This window comes from Syngnathus typhle, linkage group LG3 (assembly GCF_033458585.1).
Source record: "Syngnathus typhle isolate RoL2023-S1 ecotype Sweden linkage group LG3, RoL_Styp_1.0, whole genome shotgun sequence".
Taxonomy (NCBI): Eukaryota; Metazoa; Chordata; class Actinopteri; order Syngnathiformes; family Syngnathidae; genus Syngnathus; species Syngnathus typhle.
Window position 1 is genome coordinate 22915665 of NC_083740.1, and position 21697 is coordinate 22937361.

Sequence of the window (21697 nt, forward strand, 5' to 3'; positions counted from 1 at the left end):
AATGATCGGAACTGACTAAAGTTCGATCTAACGCATTGGTACTACTTACCTTCTATATCGATCCGTAGATTTACTCAAAACATTAACGGAGCAGCCTATTTTTAAATGAAATAGCCTCACGGGTACAACAGCTATTCGGTGACGCCCCCTGATTACAGTTACCGTAATGTTGGGAAGCGATGCGACCTTGTAATTTACTAGTCGTACTAAAATGTACTAAAACATTTTGGCAGAGCACTGTGTACAACCAGTATGGATCAACAAATTCATCACTTGATCCATATATAAGGCGCACCGGACTATAAGGCGCACTGTCGACTTTTGATAAAAATTTAGGTTTTTAGGTGCGCCTTATAGAGCGGAAAATACGGTACATCTGACATGCAAAAGGTTCACCGCAACCTTATTTTCCTGATGAGTCTATGTCTGCTCCAAAACATTAATTAATGGAACAATTAATACATGTATGTGAAGTTTATGACAGCCAGAAAAAGAAACTTGAAATCGTGAAAAAATAACTTTCTTTGTCAAAGGGAACATTATCAACATTTTTTTCCAACAATTCAAACAATGCATCACTACACTGTGTAGAACACAGTATGTGGGAAGATCTTAGTTGTAACTGCCGCTGAGGCAGTATTTAAGCCTGAAGTATTTTTGTTCATGCCTATTAATGGCGATCGATGAGGCGGAACATTTTTCTGTGTCGTTTCACTCTGACCCGTTTTAGTGGCGGACCACCAGCTAGAGCTCCGCTATAAAAGGCCAGTTTCTCTAAGTTTCTCTAAGCTGTTGACTGTTATAGTTATAAGTTTCTTAAGTCGTATTAACCACCTCTCAAGCCTGTATATGCAGCTAATAAGGTAAGGAGGGTGACGTTTTTGTGTTTCATTGCTGAAGTTGCATTTGATTTATGTACCTTGTTTATCCGTAGCATTGTAGCTTACAGCTAATATAACCACTTGTTTGCTGCATTGTTGTAGTATTGAATATGTCTGTTAGTGGTGATATATATATATGTATCTTGTAATTATTATTGTGATGACGTTTAGTAGCAGTAGTGCAATAGGATGTGAAAGGAGCCCAACGGCAATTGTTTGAGCATGTTTGTTGTTGTTTGCACAGTTCTCACGGTCTGTCAAGATCTGTCAAAGTCAAGATAAACGGATCAGTAACAAAAGAACGCAAAGCTGTCTTTTATATACGAGGGGGAGTTACAGTGAGAACTTACTGCTTCAGAAGACAGCAGTGGGCAACATAAACCAAGATGTCTGAGAGTGTCAGAAAGCATGAAAGTGTGCAGGGCGCAGACTCGCAGCCACAAGTGACTGATGGCACATTGGTTAGCAACCCGACTACCTCAGAAGAGCCACGACTAGGCCAAAGAGTCCGCAATAGGACAGAAAAGGGTCAAGAACTGCACGAAGAGCAATTAAGAAGAGTTGCACATCGTTTCAGTGTGTGCTATGACAAGTGGAAGGATGCAACCAAAGTGGCCAAACAAGCGCTTCGTGGAGACAATAGAAGGTACTCAGAGGAGCAGCTGAATGAATATATCACTCAAGTATGCAATGCAGCTAAGAGGCTGAATGATGTGTACTATGAGTGGAGATGCATTGATGTTCCTGACAATGAAACCCGTCGTAGAGCTGACACCTGTGAAGTAGTGACAGGGACGATTGTCAAGGAAGCGAGGGACCTTCTAGACAAAGGGGCTAAAGGTCAAACGCATGAAAAACAAATACTCGATGACAGGCTGTCCGTAGCCTCACGTGAGACAAGCACTACCTCTCACCACACTAAATCCTCCTCTGCAAGCAGGAAAGGTGCAGCTGCTGAGGTTGCCGCTAACGAAGCTGCCTTAGAGGTCATGCTGGAACAAGAACGTCGTATTGAGGAGCTTCAGAAGCTGGAAGCTGAAGCTGCTGAGTTAAAAGCCAAACAAGAGGCTGAAAATGCAGAGAGACAAAGAGTGGTAGACGCCAAACGCAGAGAACTAGAGCGACTGAAGACTATTAAGAAGCTAAACGCTGCTAAGGCACGGCAACAAGTATATGACCAGAGTGAAGGATCAGGTCACGTGTCTAAGGGCAACTGCTCCGATGAAGAAATAAAGGACCTTCTACATCGTCGTGTCTCTGTGAAGAGAGAAATTAATTCTTGAACTAGTTCGCCACAGAACTGTTCTCCAACAAGGCAAAAGGACAGAGTTGAGGACAGCACGTAAGCTCTTGTCAGAGCATTTGCAGAATCCATCAGCGCGAGTCGCATTCCTCTACCTGAACCCACAGTGTTCAATGGTGACCCACTGAGGTTCAATGACTGGAAGGTGTCCTTTCAGACGCTCGTTGCCAGAAAGAATATTCCTGCAGAAGAGAACATATATTATCTTCGCAAGTACGTGGGGGGAGCTGCCAAAAGATCCATAGAAAGTTACTTCTTGCTGGGCTCTGAGTCTGCCCATTATGCAGCATGGCAAATGCTAGAAGAACGATATGGCAATCCATTCCTAATCGCCAAGGCTTTCAGAGACAAGATCGACTCATGGCCCAAGATAAATCCCAAAGGCAGTGTGGAGCTTCAAGAACTTGCTGACTTCCTGCGCAGCTGTGAGTCTGCCATGTCTCAAATCAGAGGTCTTGAAGTACTAAATGACTGCAACGAGAACCAGAAAATACTCTCCAAACTACCAGACTGGTTGACCTCAAGATGGAACAGAAAGGTCATTGAAATAGAAGAAGAAACTCACATGTTCCCCAGCTTCAGTCAGTTTGTAAAGTTCCTCACGCGTGAAGCCAAAATTGCATGCAGTCCTATTACATCTCTCCATGCTCTGAAACCAACGGAAAGAGTTTTGGAGAAGGGCTCAAAGATCAGAAGTCCTGGAGCAAAGGTCTTTGCAACCAGCTCAGATGGGCAAGCCGTCCCCACAAACTGTATCTTCTGTGACAAGGTCGGACACAGTCTTCAAAGGTGCCGGAGGTTCATGCAGAAGACAATCTTAGAACGAGTCAAGTTTGTTCAAGTAAGAAAGTTGTGCTTCGGCTGTCTGAAGTCTGGTCATCGCTCCAAGGACTGTGGTGAAAGAAACACATGTGATACTTGTGAGAAAGGACATCCAACTTGCCTTCATGATGATCGCACCAAGGAAGAAAGAATGTCAACAAAGCCGTATGGATCAAGGTGCAGTGACAAGCCCAAAGAGAAGGAAATTGAACAGCCACAAGAGCAGGCAAACCCACCATCAAATGAGGCAACAACAAACAGAGTCGTACAGAATACCGTGAACACGCATACTTCCACAATAATTCCAGTGTGGCTGTCATCTGTAAGTGAGCCGAATCGTGAAGTCCTGGTGTATGCGCTCCTTGACACACAAAGTGACACAACCTTTGTCCTTGAGGAGGCAGTAAAGGCTCTCCACACAAAGAGTGCACCAGTTTAGTTAAGGCTCTCAACACTGGCCTCGAGAAACATAGTCGTGTCTTGCCAGAAACTGACTGGTCTACAAGTACGAGGATTTTATTCGGACAAGCGTATTCCTCTGCCAGTGACGTACTCAAGAGAGTTTATTCCTGCAAACAGAGACCATATTCCCACACCAGAGACGGCAAAGGCATGGCCTCATCTTGAACACATCGCTGATGAGATTGCTCCTCTGCAAAGCTGTGATGTCGGCCTGTTAATCGGCTACAACTGTGCTCAAGCCCTTATAACGAGACAAGTGGTGCCTGGGGAAGAGCATCAGCTGTTTGCACAGAGAACAGACCTGGGCTGGAGTGTGGTGGGATATGGTAAACCCCGTCTCAACTATGGAGATGCAATTGGGATGAGTCACCAAGTGATAGCGAAGCAAGTGATGCCAGGGCTACCGTCCTCATCAGACCTCACAAGTGAAGTTCACTATGTCTATAGGACACAGATAAAAAAGGTTATCTTACCTGCAGATGTCATGAAGATGCTGGAGTCTGATTTCATTGAAAGGTCATCAGAGGCCAGTTCCCTTTCTCAAGAGGATATAAAATTCCTGTCAGAAATGGAGACTGGCATCAAGTTAAAGAGCGACGGACATTATGAAATGCCGCGGCCATTCAAAAGGGAAAGGCCTAACTTACCCGATAACAAGATCTGTGCTATTCAACGCCTGAAGTGCCTTGAAAGGAAAATGAAAGGAAATCATCAATATTACAAAGACCACAAGACTTTCATGGATGAGACTATTAGCCGTGGTGATGCAGAAATGGTCCCAGAAGAAGACAATCCAGCCGACCAGGCCTCAAGAGGTCTCACAGCAGAGCAGCTACTATCCTCCAACTGGTTCACAGGCCCAGATCCACTTTGACAGAAGGAGTTACCAAGTGGAGAAGTCAAGGTGGGAGAGATTGCAAGCGACGACCCAGAACTTAAGAAAGTCCAGGTTCTCGACACCCAGGCGAAAGAAGTTAGGTCGGTGCTGAATTGATTGCACAAGTGCTCGGTTTGGTCCAGAATGGTGAAAGCTATCGCCAGACTCAAACGCCATGTGAAGGAAGTTAAAGGTCTCCAGCCAAGGTCCTGTGAAGCCACCAGTTTAGAGGAAAGGAGAGAAGCTGAGCTGACCATAATCAAGATGGTTCAGGAAGCAGCTTTCTCGCAAGAAATATCGCTACTCCAGAGTCACAAGGAGACACCAGTCAAGGGCAAGGCCAATCTGTACCTCCGCAAGAGATGGCGTCGAGTTCCACTACTAGCCAACCACTTCTGGACAAGATGGAAGAAGGAATACCACCTGAACCTCCAGCAGAGACAGAAGTGGAACAAAGGTCACAGGATAGTAATTTGAAAATCATATTCAGTACAGTTGATATGTTTTGGTGGGAGTGTAACTGCAGTTGAGGCAGTATTTCAGCCTGAAGTATTTTTGTTCATGCCTATTAATGGCGATCGATGAGGCGGACCATTTTTCTGTGTCGTTTCACTCGGACCCGTTTTAGTGACGGACCACCAGCTAGAGCTCCGTTATAAAAGGCCAGTTTCTCTAAGTTTCTCTAAGCTGTTGACTGTTATAGTTATAAGTTTCTTAAGTCGTATTAACCACCTCTCAAGCCTGTATATGCAGCTATAAGGTAAGGAGGGTGACGTTTTTGTGTTTCATTGCTGAAGTTGCATTTGATTTATGTACCTTGTTTATCCGTAGCATTGTAGCTTACAGCTAATATAACCACTTGTTTGCTGCATTGTTGTAGTATTGAATATGTCTGTTAGTGGTGATAGATATATCTATATATATATCTATATATATATCTATATATATATATATATCTATATATATATATATATATATATATATATCTATATATATATATATATATATAGATATAGATAGATAGATATATATATATATATATATATATATATATATATATATATATATAGATAGATAGATATAGATAGATATAGATAGATAGAGATAGAGATAGAGATAGAGATAGAGATAGAGATAGAGATAGAGATAGAGATAGAGATAGAGATAGAGATAGAGATAGAGATAGAGATAGAGATAGAGATATATATATAGATATATATAGAGATATATATAGAGATATATATAGAGATATATATATAGATATATATATAGATATATATAGAGATATATATAGAGATATATATAGATATATATAGATATATATAGATATATATCTATATATCTTGTAATTATTATTGTGATGACGTTTATTAGCAGTAGTGCAATAGGATGTGAAAGGAGCCCAACGGCAATTGTTTGAGCATGTTTGTTGTTTTTTGCACAGTTCTCACGGTCTGTCAAGATCTGTCAAAGTCAAGATAAACGGATCAGTAACAAAAGAACGCAAAGCTGTCTTTTATATACGAGGGGGAGTTACATTAGTATTTACTGATGCTGCTTTCACTCCACTTCCCAGGTCATTATAGATCTCCCAGGCATATGCAGTCTTCCGGCAGTATGCCACATAATGCCCAAGAGAATCCTGGGTCAGTCCTGGTTCAAAGCCAATGACTTCTCTTTTAGCTCCAGACTGGAGGGAAATTCAAGGCAACTTCCTTGCAACTGCTACCAAGGTCAGTGTCAATCCACACAAACTCTCCCAGATTGTAGCTGTGAGTAACATTACCTGAACACAGAGCCTTGCCTGTATTGTTTTGAATGAAGACGGACACTGGGAATGATTTTCAATTGGCCTGAGGCAGAGAGAGTCAGGAAGGCTGAGTCCCTCTTCAGCAGCAGTCTGAAGAGAAGCCATGCCACAGGTCTGCAGGACAGCAACGTTTGGACAAACAAGGCATCACACACATCCTTTTCACTTTTTTGTTTTGCAGCGCAAATCCGCATGTTTCCCTCAATGAAGGAAAGATGACGAGCAACAAACCGGTCCACACGAATGGGTAGGCTTTCATGCTTGAAAAGGCCTTTTTTTATGTTTTTGAACTCTGCTTCAACAGCTGCGGAACTTGCAGTGATGCTTGAAGAGAGGGACCATTATTGCTGTCCAGAGTGGCAAGTAACTTCCAAGTATTGTTATTTGGGGAATAATCTCAGGGAGGAAGTGGCTGTTGTCTCTATCCCCATCAGCCATGGCAAGTGACCTGCTCTCCTCACATATTTCTGTCACCCATTGTCGGACATTAGTGTGGATGTGCTGATTTAATGCATCACCTGGTTCTTGTCCCTCAACTTGCTCATCTGAAATGGGGAGAAATTCCTCTGAGATTTGTGCTCTCAAGTATTTCTTGCACTTTTCTGATGGGATAGGGGCTCCAGAATTGTCATTACCCTCTGTCTCACTCAGTGCCACAATGGTGATAGCACGAAGAAGTTCTTTTGCATGTTGCAAACATTGTGATTTAAGAAGCTGTGCTATTGACCTAACAAAGAAATCCTTAACACGAGGTATTTTGTTTTGCAGGCAGTCCCATCGGCAGATCATCTTAATACAGTGTGCTACATCTACCCTGACAAAACATGGGGTAGATGTCCAGGTTGATTCCCATGTGAAATGTTAAAGCACTCATTGATGTAGCTCTTCAGATCAGGATGAGGGGTAAAAGCTTTGACTAGAGCGCCAAGAATCGCCAGAGAAAAGTCACTCACTGCTTCTTTAGGAACAGATGCACCTGCATAGATCCATTCCTTCAGCCACTGTGTGATAGCATTAACATCATGCTTCTCTGACAGCATCTGCACGACTGGGACACTGGAGCTGGTATGACCTGTCAGAACGCCCTGATACAGGAAGATATAGCCAGACATGCCATTCGGCCTCATCAGTTTTTTAACTATTGAGCCAGTTGCACCAACACATATTATTGGGTGAGATTTCTTTAAGCTCTTGTACACATGCATTTGTGTTTGACTCAAATAGTGACAGAAAAACTTGTCAAGTCCAATGTCTTTGATGCTGTCACTGTGAGGTGCACTGTATTTCAACATCTGCAATGATAAAATTGGATTTTTGTCACCTAATGCCAAATCATTTTTCTCTTGCTTTGCCTTGGTGGCCAAATTTGGCAGGTGGCTTGGCTCAGGGTCTCTGAAGTCCATCAATTTATTTGCCTGTGATGCTCGCCATAGATATGGTTCCATCCTGCCCTCACAAAGTTCCTTGGCTACCTGCACACGCAACTGTCCAGATGGAAACCACTTTGAGCGACCAGTGTGTAGGGAGTCATCACTGTTCTTAATAAAACAGTTCAATATTATTGGACTGTTAATTTCTGGCTCTCCGCTACAATTAATGTTGAGAAGGCCATGACACTCCTTGCAGTATCCCCTGATTTTGATATAATTATTTGAGACCAATGGAGAGACCTTGGCTCTTTTAAAAACAAATGTGCAAGGAATTTTGACTGTTTTCCAGATTTGTTCATTTATGATGTGGGTCCAGGTGCCAGGTTTCAAAATTGTATAGTCTCTTTTCCGGGTTTTTTATCTTTGTATTCAGCCTTTTCCGGAATAAATTCCATCCACTTGTCAAAAGGAATATGAAGCTGAAACGACCGGCCATGTCCTGATTCCGAGCTTGCTTCACTGCTAGTTTCAGGATCAGTTTCATCATGACTGAATCCCAGAGCTGACCAGATATTGCGTCTGTTTGTTTTTACAAAGGTGTACAGAGCCTTTGCAGACATCTTCTTTTCCAACTGGTCACTCAGATCTATCCACACAGTAGCGCTTGGAGTGGCTACGTTACAGAGCCTTTGCAGACATCTTCTTTTCCAACTGGTCACTCAGATCTGTCCACACAGTAGCGCTTGGAGTGGCTACGTTACCATTTTCAAGTATGGCCTCTTTTGATGAGCAGAGAACTGCAACAATTAAATCATTGTCTACTGCTGGTTGTTTGGGCATCTAGTTGAAGGACAAATGTAAATATAATCAGGATTTATTGCTTGAATAATTAAAATTACTGTATTTTCCGCACTATTAGGTGCATTTAAAAACTTACATTTTACTCAAAAAAACACAGTGCGCCTTATAATGCAGAGCGCCTTATATTAAAAGATTAAAGTCCCAATGATGGTCACACACACACCTGGGTGTGGTGAAATTTGTCCTCTGCATTTAACCCATCCCCTGGGGGAGAGGGGAGCAGTGAGCAGCAGCGGTGCCGCGCTCGGGAATCAGTTGGTGATCTAACCCCCCAATTCCAACCCTTAATGCTGAGTGCCAAGCAGGGAGGCAATGGGTCCCATTTTTATAGTCTTTGGTATGACCCGGCCGGGGTTTGAACCCACAACCTTCCAGTCTCAGGGCGGACACTCTACCACAAGACCACTGAGCTGGTATGGCTCAATTGATGAATTTGTTGCTCCATACTGGTTGTACACAGTGCTCTGCCAAAATGTTTCAGTACGTTTTAGTATGACTAGTAAATTATAAAGTTCGCATGGCTTTCCAACATTACGGCAACTGTGGTCAGGGGGCGTCACTGAAAAGCTGTTGTACCCGCGAGGCTATTTCATTTCAAAATAGGCTGCTCCGTTAATGTTTCGAGTAAATTTACGGATTGATATGGAAGGGAAACATAGGTAAGCAGTACCAATGTGTTAGATCAAACTTTCGTCAGTTCCAATCATTTTATAGGAGATCGTTTGAGAAACGCGATTGATTACACTTTGCTGAGGCTCATGGGGGTCTGCGAGCTGAGGCTCATGGGAGTTTGCGGGTGGCTAATGCTATAATAATAGCTGGTATACGCACAAGGCTATTTCATGTCAAAATAGGCTGCTCCGTTAATGTTTTGAGTAAATTTACGGATCGATATAGAAGGGAAACATAGTACTAAGTAGTACCAGTGTTAGATCGAACTTTAGTCAGTTCTGATCATTTTATAGGAGATTGTTTGAGAAACGCGATTGTTTACAGAGGGCTCATTGGTTATTGGCTAGTGGATGCACACCGCAACCCTAGTCTACCTCAGTTTGTTGCAGTATAGCTTCTATTTTATGCGCCTTTTAATCCGATGCGCCCTATATATGAAATAATTTCTAAAATAAAGACTTCAATGAGGGTGCGTCTTATAATCCAGTGCGCCTTTTGGTGCGAAAAATACGGTACACATGCGTGATCATTATAATTGCTTTGCATGGACGGAAAAATGATGCAAAGGGAAAAATATTTTGACATCAAAATGTATCAAGCATGCTTTCTTTAGAAATTTAGTTTTCTTGGTCAGTGCAAATTACACACGTATAATAAGACAATGTTAGCCAACTAGCTATTCAGACTACCTAGGGTGTTTTTAATTCTATATTGTAGGAACTCTTTTTTTTTTTTTTTTACACATTTTACTTACGTTGGTTGATGGTCACTTCCCAGAATTAAATTCTGTTATTAAATCTTCGGAGATAGTTGTGCATTTGTCGCTTGAAAAAGTGGCACGTCTTTGTTTTTCGCCACCCTGTTGCGATATGTCTTACCGGCAGGCAGAGGTCACTTTGCATGGTAATTAGTTGGATAATACATGTGTAAGAATTGAGTTATCATGATGTCAAGTGAAAAATAATAAAATACATGACAGGGGGTTAATGAAGATGCATGATTTTAATAATGAAAAATTGCAACGGCACTATTTTGGGTGCATTTGGAAGTAAACAGGGGGGCGGGGCTACCTGACGTCATCGCTATAAAATAAATGTGTAATATCTCCGAAACGGAAGCAGCACAAACGAAAATATTTGCTGCACAAACGAAACAGACTATTTTGCTTAGATTTTGCGTGGGGTGGGGGGCCACCTTCACACAGGTGTCTATCTATCTATCTATCTATCTATCTATCTATCTATCTATCTATCTATCTATCTATCTATCTATCTATCTATCTATCTATCTATCTATCTATCTATCTATCTATCTATCTATCTATCTATCCATCCATCCATCCATGAGTGCGGGGATGTCTGCCATGACATTGTTGGTTGAAACGTGTACTATCAGACGGTAGCGGTCTCAGACCAAGGGGTGACATCGTGAACAGTTTGGTGATCATATCCCACCAAGGCTTATCAGGGATGGGAATGGCAAATGTGAAAAAGTACGGAAAAGTAGTAGTAGTATACATACATACATGAGGTTTTCGAATGTCCCGGTTCTCGAACAAATTGGAATTCGAACGAAAAATGTGAGATTTGTTTGCTTCTTTTGTCAGACAAAATTCGGAGGTCGAACCTCGCGAGATGAGCCGAAAGGACCCGAGAACATCCGACTGCGCGGCCCGAATGCCGACTGACTCGTTTGTTATTGTATTTTCGTTACTTTGAGGATTGTATTAACCCTTAATCATGCCTCCAAAGAAAGCAAGTGGGAGCAGTAAAGCCATCCTAAAACACAAAGACGCTCTTAAAAAAATGCGACAGTGAGCACCTGGCGCGCTGCGGTTGCGCGATTGGACCAAATTAAGCTCCCTGCGCACTGAGGTCCACTTAAATTTTGGAAAGTACATCAGGACTTTAAATATATTTTCTAAATTTCAGCGACGGCTCTGTCACAATAATGCGACCAGCGCGGTGCAGTTGCGCGGTCGGCGGCGCGCTACGGTTGCGCCTTCGGCGGTGCACTGCAGTTGTGCGATAGGACAAAAATGCGCAACTGAAAAAATGCTTAAAAAAGGTGGGTTTTTTTAGTCTTGGAACGGATTAAAATTGTTTCCATTATTTGAAAGGGGAAAAATAGATTCGGAATTCGATCGATATACTTCTCGAACCGCAACATCGCGTTACTTTCTAAATCCACATGCTTGTAAAAGTAAAAACGTAGCTGTTAGGGTTTACAGATTATCTTGATCATATGATTATCTTGGAATGTAACCTGTAATAATTTACCTAGCTTGTCCTGTCTTAACAAAAGTAGTAGACCAAAGTGCTAAGATCTTTTGAACTGATTGACTAGCTGCAGAGGAAGCAATCAAAGTTGCTTTGTTTACACAATGTCGTAAAAGACCCCCTGCTATGCATTGATCAGCAAGCCAGGGGCTTCAACCCCATCCTGTCCACTCTCACCCCCACTCTGTTTCTCTCAATAAAAATGCTCCTGCATGAGGCCTGAGTCAGACCTCATTCGATCATCGCTGAACGCACAGCGACGAATGGACTCTCCACCTGCAAGTGTCTAAAACGACTTCAAGATTCAAGAGTTTTTCATTCGCCATGTTTGAGCGTGCCAAACAAGGAATTTGACTTCGGTAAAAACACACCCTCTGTTCAACATTTAGGTGACTGACAATATTTAGGACATGTGAATAATGGCAAAAACAGTGTAGCCGTGTGGTTCTTGCAAAATAATTTCGAGTGAGCACCACCCTACCAGTAGCTTTGTGTTTTTTTGTTTCGATGTGCTCCTTTAATGTTCCTAGTTATTTTTTCGTACAACTTAATTTGTTTCCAGGGCATTTTACCTTTTCCCCATAATTTTCCAGGTTTCTTTGATGACTGGAAAATTGGTCAATCAATGCAATAAGAAAGGAACAAATACAAGTAAGTCAATTCATTCAAGGATACGTAACAATCACATGCAGGCGATCATTGGAGTGGTGATGATAGAAAATGAAGAGCAACCCAAAGCCGAAAACAGCCATGATGTGGGCAGTCAGAGAAAGGAGGAAGAGGAAGAAGTATCTGTAATTCCTCTTGCCGATGCAGTTGTTGACCCAAGGACAGTGGTGGTCAAATTCCTGTAGAACCAAAGAAAACATCTCTGAGATCAAGCCCAAGAAATCACGGACGTTTGACAGTAATCTATGTAAAAATGAGGCAGGTATAGAAAAAAATAACTATGTATTACCGTTTTTTTCCGTGTATAATGCGCCCCCATGTATAATACGCACCCTAAAAATGGCATGTCGATGCTGGAAAAAAGCCTGTACCCATGTATAATACGCACCCAAATTTTGACTTTTTTTTTTTTAATTTACCGTTTTTTTCCATGTATAATGCGCCCCCACTGGTACTACTTAGTACTATGTTTCCCTTCCATATCGATCCGTAAATTTACTCAAAACATTAACGGAGCAGCCTATTTTGACATGAAATAGCCTTGTGCGTATACCAGCTATTATTAGAGCATTAGCCACCCACAAACTCCCATGAGCCTCAGCAAAGTGCAATCAATCGCGTTTGAAGTGTTTATGCTGGAAAAAAGCCTGTACCCATGTATAATACGCACCCAATTTTTTTTAATTGTCATGTATTATTTTAAAGTCCCAATGATCGTCACACACGCAGGGAGGCAATGGGTCCCATTTTTATAGTCTTTGGTATGGTCTTAACTAGGCTGGATGTATTTTTTTTTGTTGGCGTTGATTTCTCCGACTGCCCGTGAAGGCACCACCGCGTTCAGTGCGGACATGTGAAAAAAGCGTGCGGACGTGAAAAAGGCGCCTCTGTATGGGAGAGACGTTGAAGAGGAATAAAAACACCCTTGGAAACCAAAACTTGCCCCTCGTCATAACTCGGAGCCGCAACAAATGTTTCGGATTTGTGTAGGGTACATTGTGACAGCAAACAAGCAGGTGATCGAGCAAGCGTCTGATACGAGAGCATTGCGTTCGTATGGAGCGTGTTTGAAGTGAACAGCAGAGACGAAAGGAACAAGGCAAAGTGTTGTGAAATAAAATATTACCTGTAATACGCATTTTGTTATTTGCGGATTGAAACTGCTAATTAAACTGTGAATTGAAACTAATAGGAAGAAAACAACTCTCGCTCTTTATATAGCTGACGTGTCTTGCGCATCCGTTCTGCGCATCGGATCCATAATGCGCATGCGCAGTCATACTGCCTCCGTATGACGTCCGGTCCGCGATGGAGATTAAAAAACAAACAATATTTGACAATAACACACCATCAAGGATTTCACCATCGCATCAAACGATGTGTCGTCAATTATGAATTTTACTGACTAAGTGTGTTGGGCAGGATGGCTGAAAGCGATGCGCGTGTCACGGCTTCGGAGTGGCGAAATGGAGCAGGGCGACCAAGTGCAGCTTGGACCAGGGTTTATTGCAGCAAACTCAAAAGACTCGGCAAACTGACGTGACTAAACAACCAACTAACAAGACTAACAGACCAAAGCGTGAAACAAAAGACAGGAACCAAACAGACCGGGACCGTGAGACATGCATTGTCCACATCTGACGCACAATGCTCCGACGGGGAGTGACCCGCAAACAGAACTTAAATACATCACAGGTAACGAGAGGCAGGTGCGTGTGGTTACATTAATCAAGGGCACACAGGAAGGGAGGGGCGAGCACACAGACACATAACCAAAACTGGAGACGAGGCATGACAGCGCGATTGACAACAAACAAGAAGAAAGGTGATTTCAAGTTTTATTTCGAGGGAGATTTGTCATGTCTCGTCCCCAGTTTTGCTATGTATCTAGGTTGCCATAGTTTCTGTTCGCGTCGCCCCTCCCTTCCTGTGTCACCTCAATCAATGTAACGTGTTTTGTATTTTAGTCCTGTCTGCCTCTCGCTCACCGTCGGATCATTGCATGTGTTACTGTCATGATGTCTGTTTGGTTTCTGTTCCTGTCTTTGGTAATGTCACCCTGTCTTTTTGTTCCACGGCTTTGTCGGTCAGTCCTGTAGTTGGTTTTGTTGTACCATGATTTTCTTAAAAAAAAAAAAAAAAAAAATTGCACCCATGTATAATGCGCACCCCAGATTTTAGGACAATAAATTAGTTAAATTTTGCGCATTATACATGGAAAAAAACGGTATATGACAGTTAGATCCCGAGGAACGACTGCAAGTTTCAGGGGCGATATTAGGATCAGTAGTTTAGGGTTGCTACAAACAGGTTTATGGGTGGTAGAGGGGGGCCAAGGATCTATATGTGGGGTTTGTGCTCTTTTTATTTTATTGTGTGAAGACTGAGGCGTGTTACTTTAATTCTGATTCTCTGACGCATTCACACGTGTGTTTTTCTGATTGCTATTATTATTATTATTATTATTACACACACTTTTTTGTCCTCCAAATACTCCCACATAGTATATCCGATTCACACCATTCCAATTTCATACTCCACACATTATTCATCCCTTGGGATTGCTCTCTCAGGAAATTCTGGTGCCAGCAACTGAATCTGATTCTTCTTCTTATTATTATTATTATTAATATTATTACTGTTAGAAAAATGTATATATATGTTATCATGCGTTCTCTAATCAATGCTTTACCCCAATAGTCCTGCAAGAGATGCTCGCTGTTTGGCCTTGCTGTTTTTATGATGTACCATAGAAGAGAGATTACAGCTGGGTCAGACAGGACGTAGCTGGCAACTCAGTGACAACTCAACAAAAAGGAAGACATCTACCGTTCCTTTCTGACAATGACCACTTTGTTAGACAACATGCCTCATTGCTGTCTTGCACCCCAGATGAACCTCCAAGTGACCATTAAAGTCAGGGTTTTTCCTAACTATCTTTATTGTAGGATTAGGTTGGAATGTATATAACCAGTAATAAATAACTTAGCTTGTTGCATCCTACACAATGTCGTAAAACTTCCCTTGCTATGTTTTTACTAGAGGTCAAAGGTTTTTTTCTTCTGTATCCAGTCCACTCAAACTCGTCTTCCCAGATGTTCTTATCAGTATGTAAACACCTAGTGATTTTTTTGCTTACGAGACAAGGCCCACATGCCTCCCCCTTCCCCTTAGTTGGCTCTTGTCTCACACTGTGGGTAGGGCAAATCCAAATAAAAAGAGCGGGAGTGCATACAGATATTTTAGTGTAGTGAGATTGTTGTGAAGGATCTGTACTGCACTCCTCGCGAGAAAAGAGTTAATATTTCTGTCTCACTTGTGGTTTGTTTGCTGTTGCTCTTCTATTCACGTATTCAGTCAGCGAAATAAACCTGACAATTACACTCACGTTTTTGTCCGATTCACACCGTTCCAATTTCAACATACTCCACACATAAATCCCCTCCGTGAGTCGTCACCTTATCGTGGTGGAAGGGTTTGCATGTCCTAATGATCCTAGGAGCCAAGTTGTCCGAGGGTTTATGCCCCTGGCAGGGTCACCCATGAAAAGGTGAGGGGCCAGACAAAGCACGGCTCACAAAAACCCCTTATGAGAAATACTACAATTGGATTTTATTTTCCCTCGCATGCGGGTCACTGAGGCCCCCCTCTGGAGCCAGGCCTAGAGTCGGGGCTCGAAGGTGAGCATCTGGCACAGCCCGGAAAGGAAACGTAGGTCACCTTTCCCATGGGCTCACTACCTGTGGCAGGGGCCGCATGCTTTGGACACTTGAGTTTAGACACTTGAGCTGTCAACTGAACATCACCTGGTGCTGGGTCGGCTGCAATGGTGGGGGAAGATACCGGTCCGACCTGGCAGACCCAAACGTACTATGAGGGTTTGCTGGGAAGGTCTGGCAGAACCCCCTGTCAGAAAGAGCTTCAACTCCCACCTCAGGCAGGGCTTTTCCTACGTCCCGGAAGAGGCGGGGGACATTGAGTCTGAATGGACCATGTTCCGTGCCTCCATTGTTGAGGAAGCTGACTAGAATTGTGGCCATAAGGTGGCCGGTGCCTGTCGTGGCGGAAACCCCTGAATCTGCTTGTGGACACCGGCGGTAAGGGATGCCATCAAGTTGAATAAAGAGTCCTATCGGGCTGTGGGACTCCGGAGGCAACCGACAGGAGTAGCCAAACCGGATAGCCAAGCGGAACACGGCTTCAGTGGTCGCTGAGGCAAAAACCCGGGCATGGGAGGAGTTTGGCAAACCCATGGAGAATGACTTCCGGACGGCTTTGAGGAGATTCTGGTCCACCATCCGGCGTCTCACAAGGCGGAAACAGTGCACCATCAACACTGTTTACAGTGGAGATGGCGTGCTGCTGACCTCGACTCGGGACGTCGTGAGTCGGTGGGGAGAATACTTCGAAGACCTCTTCAAATCCACGATACAACTTCCATTGTGGAAGCAGGGCCTGGAAACTTTGAGGTTGACTCTCCAATCTCTGGGGTCGAAGTCACAGAGGTAGTTAAGAAACTCCTCGGGGGCAAGGCCCAGCGGGTAGATGAAATCCACCTGGCGTTCTTAAAGGCTCTGGATGTTGTGGGGTTGTTCTGGCTGACACGCCTCTACAACATTGCGTGGACATCGGGGTAGGTGCTTCTGGATTTGCAGACTAGGGTGGTGGTCTCCCTTTTTAAGAAGGAGGACCAGAGGGTGTGTTGCAACTACAGAGTAATCACACTCCTCAGCCTCCATGGTTAGGTCTATTCAGGGGTGCTGGAGAGAAGGGTTTGTCAAGAGGTCAAATCTCAAAATCAGGAGGAGCAGTGTGGTTTTCATCCAGGCTGTGGAACAATGGATCAGCTTTTTTACCCTCGGCAGGATCCTCGAGGATGCATGGGAGTTCGCTCAACCAGTCCACATGTCTTTTGTGGACGTTGAGAAGGCGTTCGATCGTGTCCCTCGGGAAGTTCTGTGGAGGGTGCTTCGGGAGTGCAGGGTCCCGAACCAACTTATAAGGGTGGTTTGGTCCTTGTATCATCAATGCCAGAGCTTGGTCCGCATTTCCGGCAGTAAGTCGAATTTGTTCCCAGTGAGGGTTGGAGTCCGCCAAGGCTGCCCTTTGTCACCGATTCTGTTCATAACTTTTATGGACAGAGGTTTTAGGCACAGCAGAGCCATTGAGGGTGTCCGGTTTTGGGACCTGAGCATTGCATCTCTGCTTTTTGCAGATGACGTGGTGCTGTTGGCTTCTTCAAGCCGTGATCTCCAGCTCTCACAGGAGCAGTTCGCAGCCGAGTGTGAAGCGGTCGGGATGAGGGTCAGCACCTCCAAATCTGAGACCATGGTCCTCAGTTGGAAAAGGGTGGAATGCCCTCTCCAGATCCAGTGGAGGACTTCAGGTATCTCGGGATCTTGTTAACGAGAGAGGGCAGGATGGAGCATGAGATCAACAGGCGGATCGGCGCAGCGTCGGCCGTGATGCAGACTCCGTACCGGTCCCTCGTGGTGACACGGATGGTTTGATAAATGTGTTATTTATGTTACAGTTATTTGAATAACTGTTAAGTTACATCAGGCACGTTCTCAGTTCCTCGTTCGTGTTTATGTAATGTTAGCATACCATATCGTTTAGCCTGGTGTTGCCTATTCATGTCTGTTCTTAGTGATGGAGTTTGTAAAAAGAGTTTTCCCCCCAAAATGTGACTTGTACTACTTAGCGTATTGTATTTGTCAACGTGAAGTATTTTAAGATGATTCTGGTGAAAGGCACACCTTGAGTTGGCAAAATTTGTGAGGGCATGAATATAAATGGACACAGCACATTTCAGATTCAGATTCACTTACATGATTGAAAATATTTTCATTCGACTTTTTTGGTGGTATTTTGTGTTGATTTATGATAAAACCTCAACAAAATAAATTCAAGTTTGTGATTGTGAGGTCACAAATGTGAAAAAGTTCAAGGGGTATGAACATTTTGTTAAGACACCATACAATTGTATGTAACACACCTCAACACAGTTGTCACACACAGAGCAGTGGGAGCAACGTGGTGGCCGGTAGAAGTGACAAGTCGAACACCATTTCATCCTGACCTGGATTCCTCTGATCTCCACAGTTTTATAAAGAGGAGCACGGAAGTCATCATCCTTATCCTCATCCTCCTCAGCTACAGACAGAGAAATTGATTAAAGAACAAACATGTCAACTTCAAAATCTATAATATTTGCGCAGTGAGAACATAAAATGACTATTGTTTCAGTCTTGTTGAGTTCTTGTGGAGAACCAGTCCGCGCGTTACCAATTCCTTGGAATTCTTTGCTATTTTGCTATCAATTCCCTCAGCAAATCCAGTCACCATGAAGTGTGTCACTACGCATGTTACGCACATGACGCAACATTGTGTAGTGACATAAGCAATGAGACACGGAGTGTTGCGTTTTTGATCCGCTGCAGAGGGTGAGTCAACAACCTAGCACCAGCAACATTAGCCCGACGTGCAATTTTACTGCAGATAAGTAACTAACACTGCTTTTCATGGTAGCTCAATTTCTATAATTGTAAAATCTGTCATGCAAATCGCGTCTCATGTTTTATTTTAGATAACGGCGAGAGAAACCATCTGACTGGTTCAGACGCCAGCAGTACGGTACCTCTCGCATATTCGGTCCCAGAGGCAGGGAGGAGCAAAATTGTCTAAGGAAAGGACTGAGGGATGTCATCGTACAGTGACAAAATTTGTAGTTAAAGGCTTGCACTCAATTGCCACTGTAGAAGCCCCTGATTTCGGGTAAGTGATGATATCTATTGTCAGGCATGAGAATGGCAAATGTAAAAAAGCACGGAAAAGTAGCGGGGGGACATGCCGTCGCGGCGGGCGGGTGAATGCTTGCGAGTCGCCAAGGCTAACGTTGCCCGGCCAGCTGGCCGGCCGCTCCCCCCCATGTAAATAATAATATAAAAATGATTTTCTCAACGAATTTACGCGATTCAAAAACACTGACATCCACGGATCTGCGGAAAATTGCACAAAGATACAATATAAAAACAAAATGATCATAATCGTTTATATGCTTCTTCTTTTCCAAATGAGAATTTATAAGAGAATCGATAAAGAATTGAATCATTAAACAGAATTGAAAATGGAATTGGAGTCGCAAAAATGAAGAGGGGCGGAACTGTGAAGTGATCACTACCTGATGGTTTGTTAGCTTTGAAGATGGGGGGGGTGTTGATACCGGTCCGACCTGGCAGACCCAAACATATTGTGGGGGTTTACTGGGAACGTCTGGCAGAATCCAGGGCCAGTTTGTCACGACCTCTACCTTGTCGCCGTGCATTACGACCATGCCTTCTTGTACCATGTATCCTAGGAATTTAATGGAGGAGGCATGAAACTCACACTTCTACACCTTGACATTCTTCAGCAGGCGAAGATTAGAATATCATCAAGGTAAACGAACGACTGCGGGCGCAGCGCGTTGGTGAGGCCGAAAGGCACCACCTGGTAATTCTAGTGGACACTGGGAGTGCTGAGCGCTGTTTTACACTCATCACCCTTTGATGCACACTAAGTGATATGTGTTTTGTAGGTCCAGTTTGGTGAAAACCGTGACCCCCTTGGAGGGTCTCAAATGTGGACAAGATAAGGGGCAAGGAGTAGCGGTTCTTCATCGTGACTTCGTTGAGCCTGCGATAGTCGATGCAAGGGCGGAAGGAGCCATCCCTCTTGCACAGAAAAAAAAAAAACTGGCACTGGCGGGCGAGGACAGTCGGCTGATTCCAGTTGCCAGAGAGTTCTGGATGAACTCCTCCATTGCTTGGCCTTCCGGGTTGGACAGCGAATAGAGCTATCCCCTGGGAGGAGAAGTGACAGGCAGGAGATCGCTTGCGCAAGGGCGGTGTGGAGGAAGGGAGATTGCCTTGGCCTTATTGAAGACCTCTTTGAGTCTATGATAGCAGGAGGGCCAGTTCATGATGTTGGTGTGTTGGTTGGTGGCAGGATCTCTGGGTGGACTTGCCGCCTCCTTCAGGTAACGACAGGGATGTCAAAGTCAAACACACCGAGGGCCAAAAAAACATATTTGCTACAAGCCGAGGGCCGGACTGGTTCAATGCTTATTAAAACATATCGAAATGATTGCACATAGCCTATTGAACCAAGACCTAACACAGTGTACATTATTTAATAATTAAATGAATATGGCAATATTTTGTTATGGCTGTGTCAGTAACTTCAAGGGAAAACATTTTCAACAGCCAAAGAGCAAAAAATTAAATTGTTTTTAAAAACAAAATGCGTTTCTTCATATCAAGATAAATGTATAAATAAAAGTGCATGCATTATAAACTGAAAATGTATTATTGTGCTGCTCTATGATCTACCGATCACTGCTTTCAAATAGTAAAATAAATAAATAATTCAAATCAGTTGTATTCTTTCTCATGGCTGTTATTTGCAATTTTCCCTGAGTCCATTCAACTGAAAAATAAATATAAATACCGTTTTTTTCCATGTATAATGCGCCCCCATGTATAATACACACCCTCTCGATGCTGGAAAAAAGCCTGTACCCATGTATAATACGCACCCAAATTTTGACTCCTTCTTAAGTCCGTAAACGTAAAATCATTTCAGAAAAAAGATCATCTTTGGGAACAACCGGATGTTATTCTGCCGGTCAGTATTAATGCGCATGCCTAGCAAACTCGATAGCGAAGAAATGTTTCGGATTTGTGTAGGGTACACTGTGACAGCAAACGAGCAAGTGATCGAGCAAGCATCTGATACGAGAGCATTGTGTTCGTATGGAGCGTGTTTGAAGTGAACAGCAGAGAAGAAAGGAACAAGGCAAAATGTTGTGAAATAAAATATTACCTGTAATACGCATTTAGGTAGAGAACTGAACTCTCGCTCTTTATATAGCTGACGTGTTTTGCTATATAAAAAAAAAAGTGTTTTGCGCATTATACATGGAAAAAACGTTAAATAAAATACAAAAATGTATGGCACACAGACAAAACAATACTTCCTTCAAAGAAAAATCACGTCTTGTAGAAACAAATGTAAAAATGTAATTGAATTTAAAAAATGGAAAATACGTTACTGCTCTGTGATGCTCACTTGTCTGAGGCTGAGCCTGATACTTGGAGGTGTCTCATCTTTTGTACAAGTTCATCAATGTTCGGGGTTAGGCTCTGCGCTGAGGAAATCCTCAGGATTGAGTGAAGGTGATTATCAGTAAGACGACTCCTCTGTGATGTTTTGTTTAGCTTCATCAAAGAGAACAGTTGTTCACACAGGTATGTGCTGCCAAAAATAGAGAGTGTCCGAGCCGCTTGGATGCGCAACTGGGGCATTGTGTCAGGGATGGAATGTGAAAACTCTGCAGCACCCACTCTCTCATATTTTTCCTTCAGTGCGTCATTGCACTGGAGCTCAATCAACTCCATTTGTAGATTTGGTGGTGCACTTTCTACATCAACTGCAAAAGGATTGCTCGCTTTGTGATTTAGCATATGTGAACATAGCCTGTCTGGACTTAAGGCCTCATTTTAATTCTTCCACCTTCTGTAGCTTTTGTTCATATTCCATATTCTTGTCTTGTGTTTGTTAGACGTTTGATAGTGCCTTCTTAAATTAAATTCTGTCATTACAGCCACATTTTCACAGAAGACACACAGGTTTGCCTCTTACTTCCGTA

General features: G+C 43.2%; 2 protein-coding genes across 37 annotated transcripts in view; one reads left to right on the forward strand and one right to left on the reverse strand.

Moving 5' to 3' along the window:
* The window catches only part of LOC133152030 (palmitoyltransferase ZDHHC5-A-like), a 240863-nt gene that overhangs the window by 149339 nt on the left and 69827 nt on the right, over positions 1-21697 (reverse strand). For 10 of the 14 annotated variants that reach the window (XR_009714035.1, XM_061275520.1, XM_061275519.1 and 7 more), the window contains 2 exons: positions 18005-18162; positions 12013-12185 (listed from right to left, as the gene is read on the reverse strand). Coding sequence is in view for 13 of the 14 variants with exons in the window: in XM_061275520.1 (XP_061131504.1) it covers positions 12013-12185; positions 18005-18162 (331 nt within the window). In the remaining variant the exon portion in view is untranslated. Of the gene's footprint in view, positions 1-3941; positions 4028-4115; positions 4154-4696; positions 4960-12012; positions 12207-18004; positions 18163-21697 lie in introns of those variants that run through there. The other 4 variants (XM_061275526.1, XM_061275523.1, XM_061275524.1 and 1 more) reach the window with 4 other exon arrangements.
* On the forward strand, positions 462-20120 carry LOC133152032 (uncharacterized). Of its 23 annotated transcripts, none has more exons than XM_061275549.1 (7): positions 462-863; positions 1126-4802; positions 5922-6078; positions 6170-6267; positions 6337-7327; positions 19367-19446; positions 19586-20120. In XM_061275549.1, exon 2 carries the CDS (start codon positions 2480-2482, stop codon positions 3443-3445), a length of 966 nt encoding a protein of 321 aa, XP_061131533.1. In that variant the 5' UTR covers positions 462-863; positions 1126-2479; the 3' UTR covers positions 3446-4802; positions 5922-6078; positions 6170-6267; positions 6337-7327; positions 19367-19446; positions 19586-20120. The 23 variants fall into 23 exon arrangements, 21 of the variants coding, with proteins under 21 accessions (XP_061131533.1, XP_061131544.1, XP_061131527.1 ...); XM_061275560.1 differs by having other exon boundaries at positions 6337-6402; XM_061275543.1 differs by lacking the exons at positions 19367-19446; positions 19586-20120 and adding exons at positions 11931-11988; positions 14707-15310 and having other exon boundaries at positions 6337-11696.

Excerpts from the sequence above, each read along its gene's own strand:
- LOC133152032 (XM_061275549.1), top strand. The coding sequence starts at position 2,480 with ATGCTAGAAGAACGATATGGCAATCCATTCCTAATCGCCAAGGCTTTC.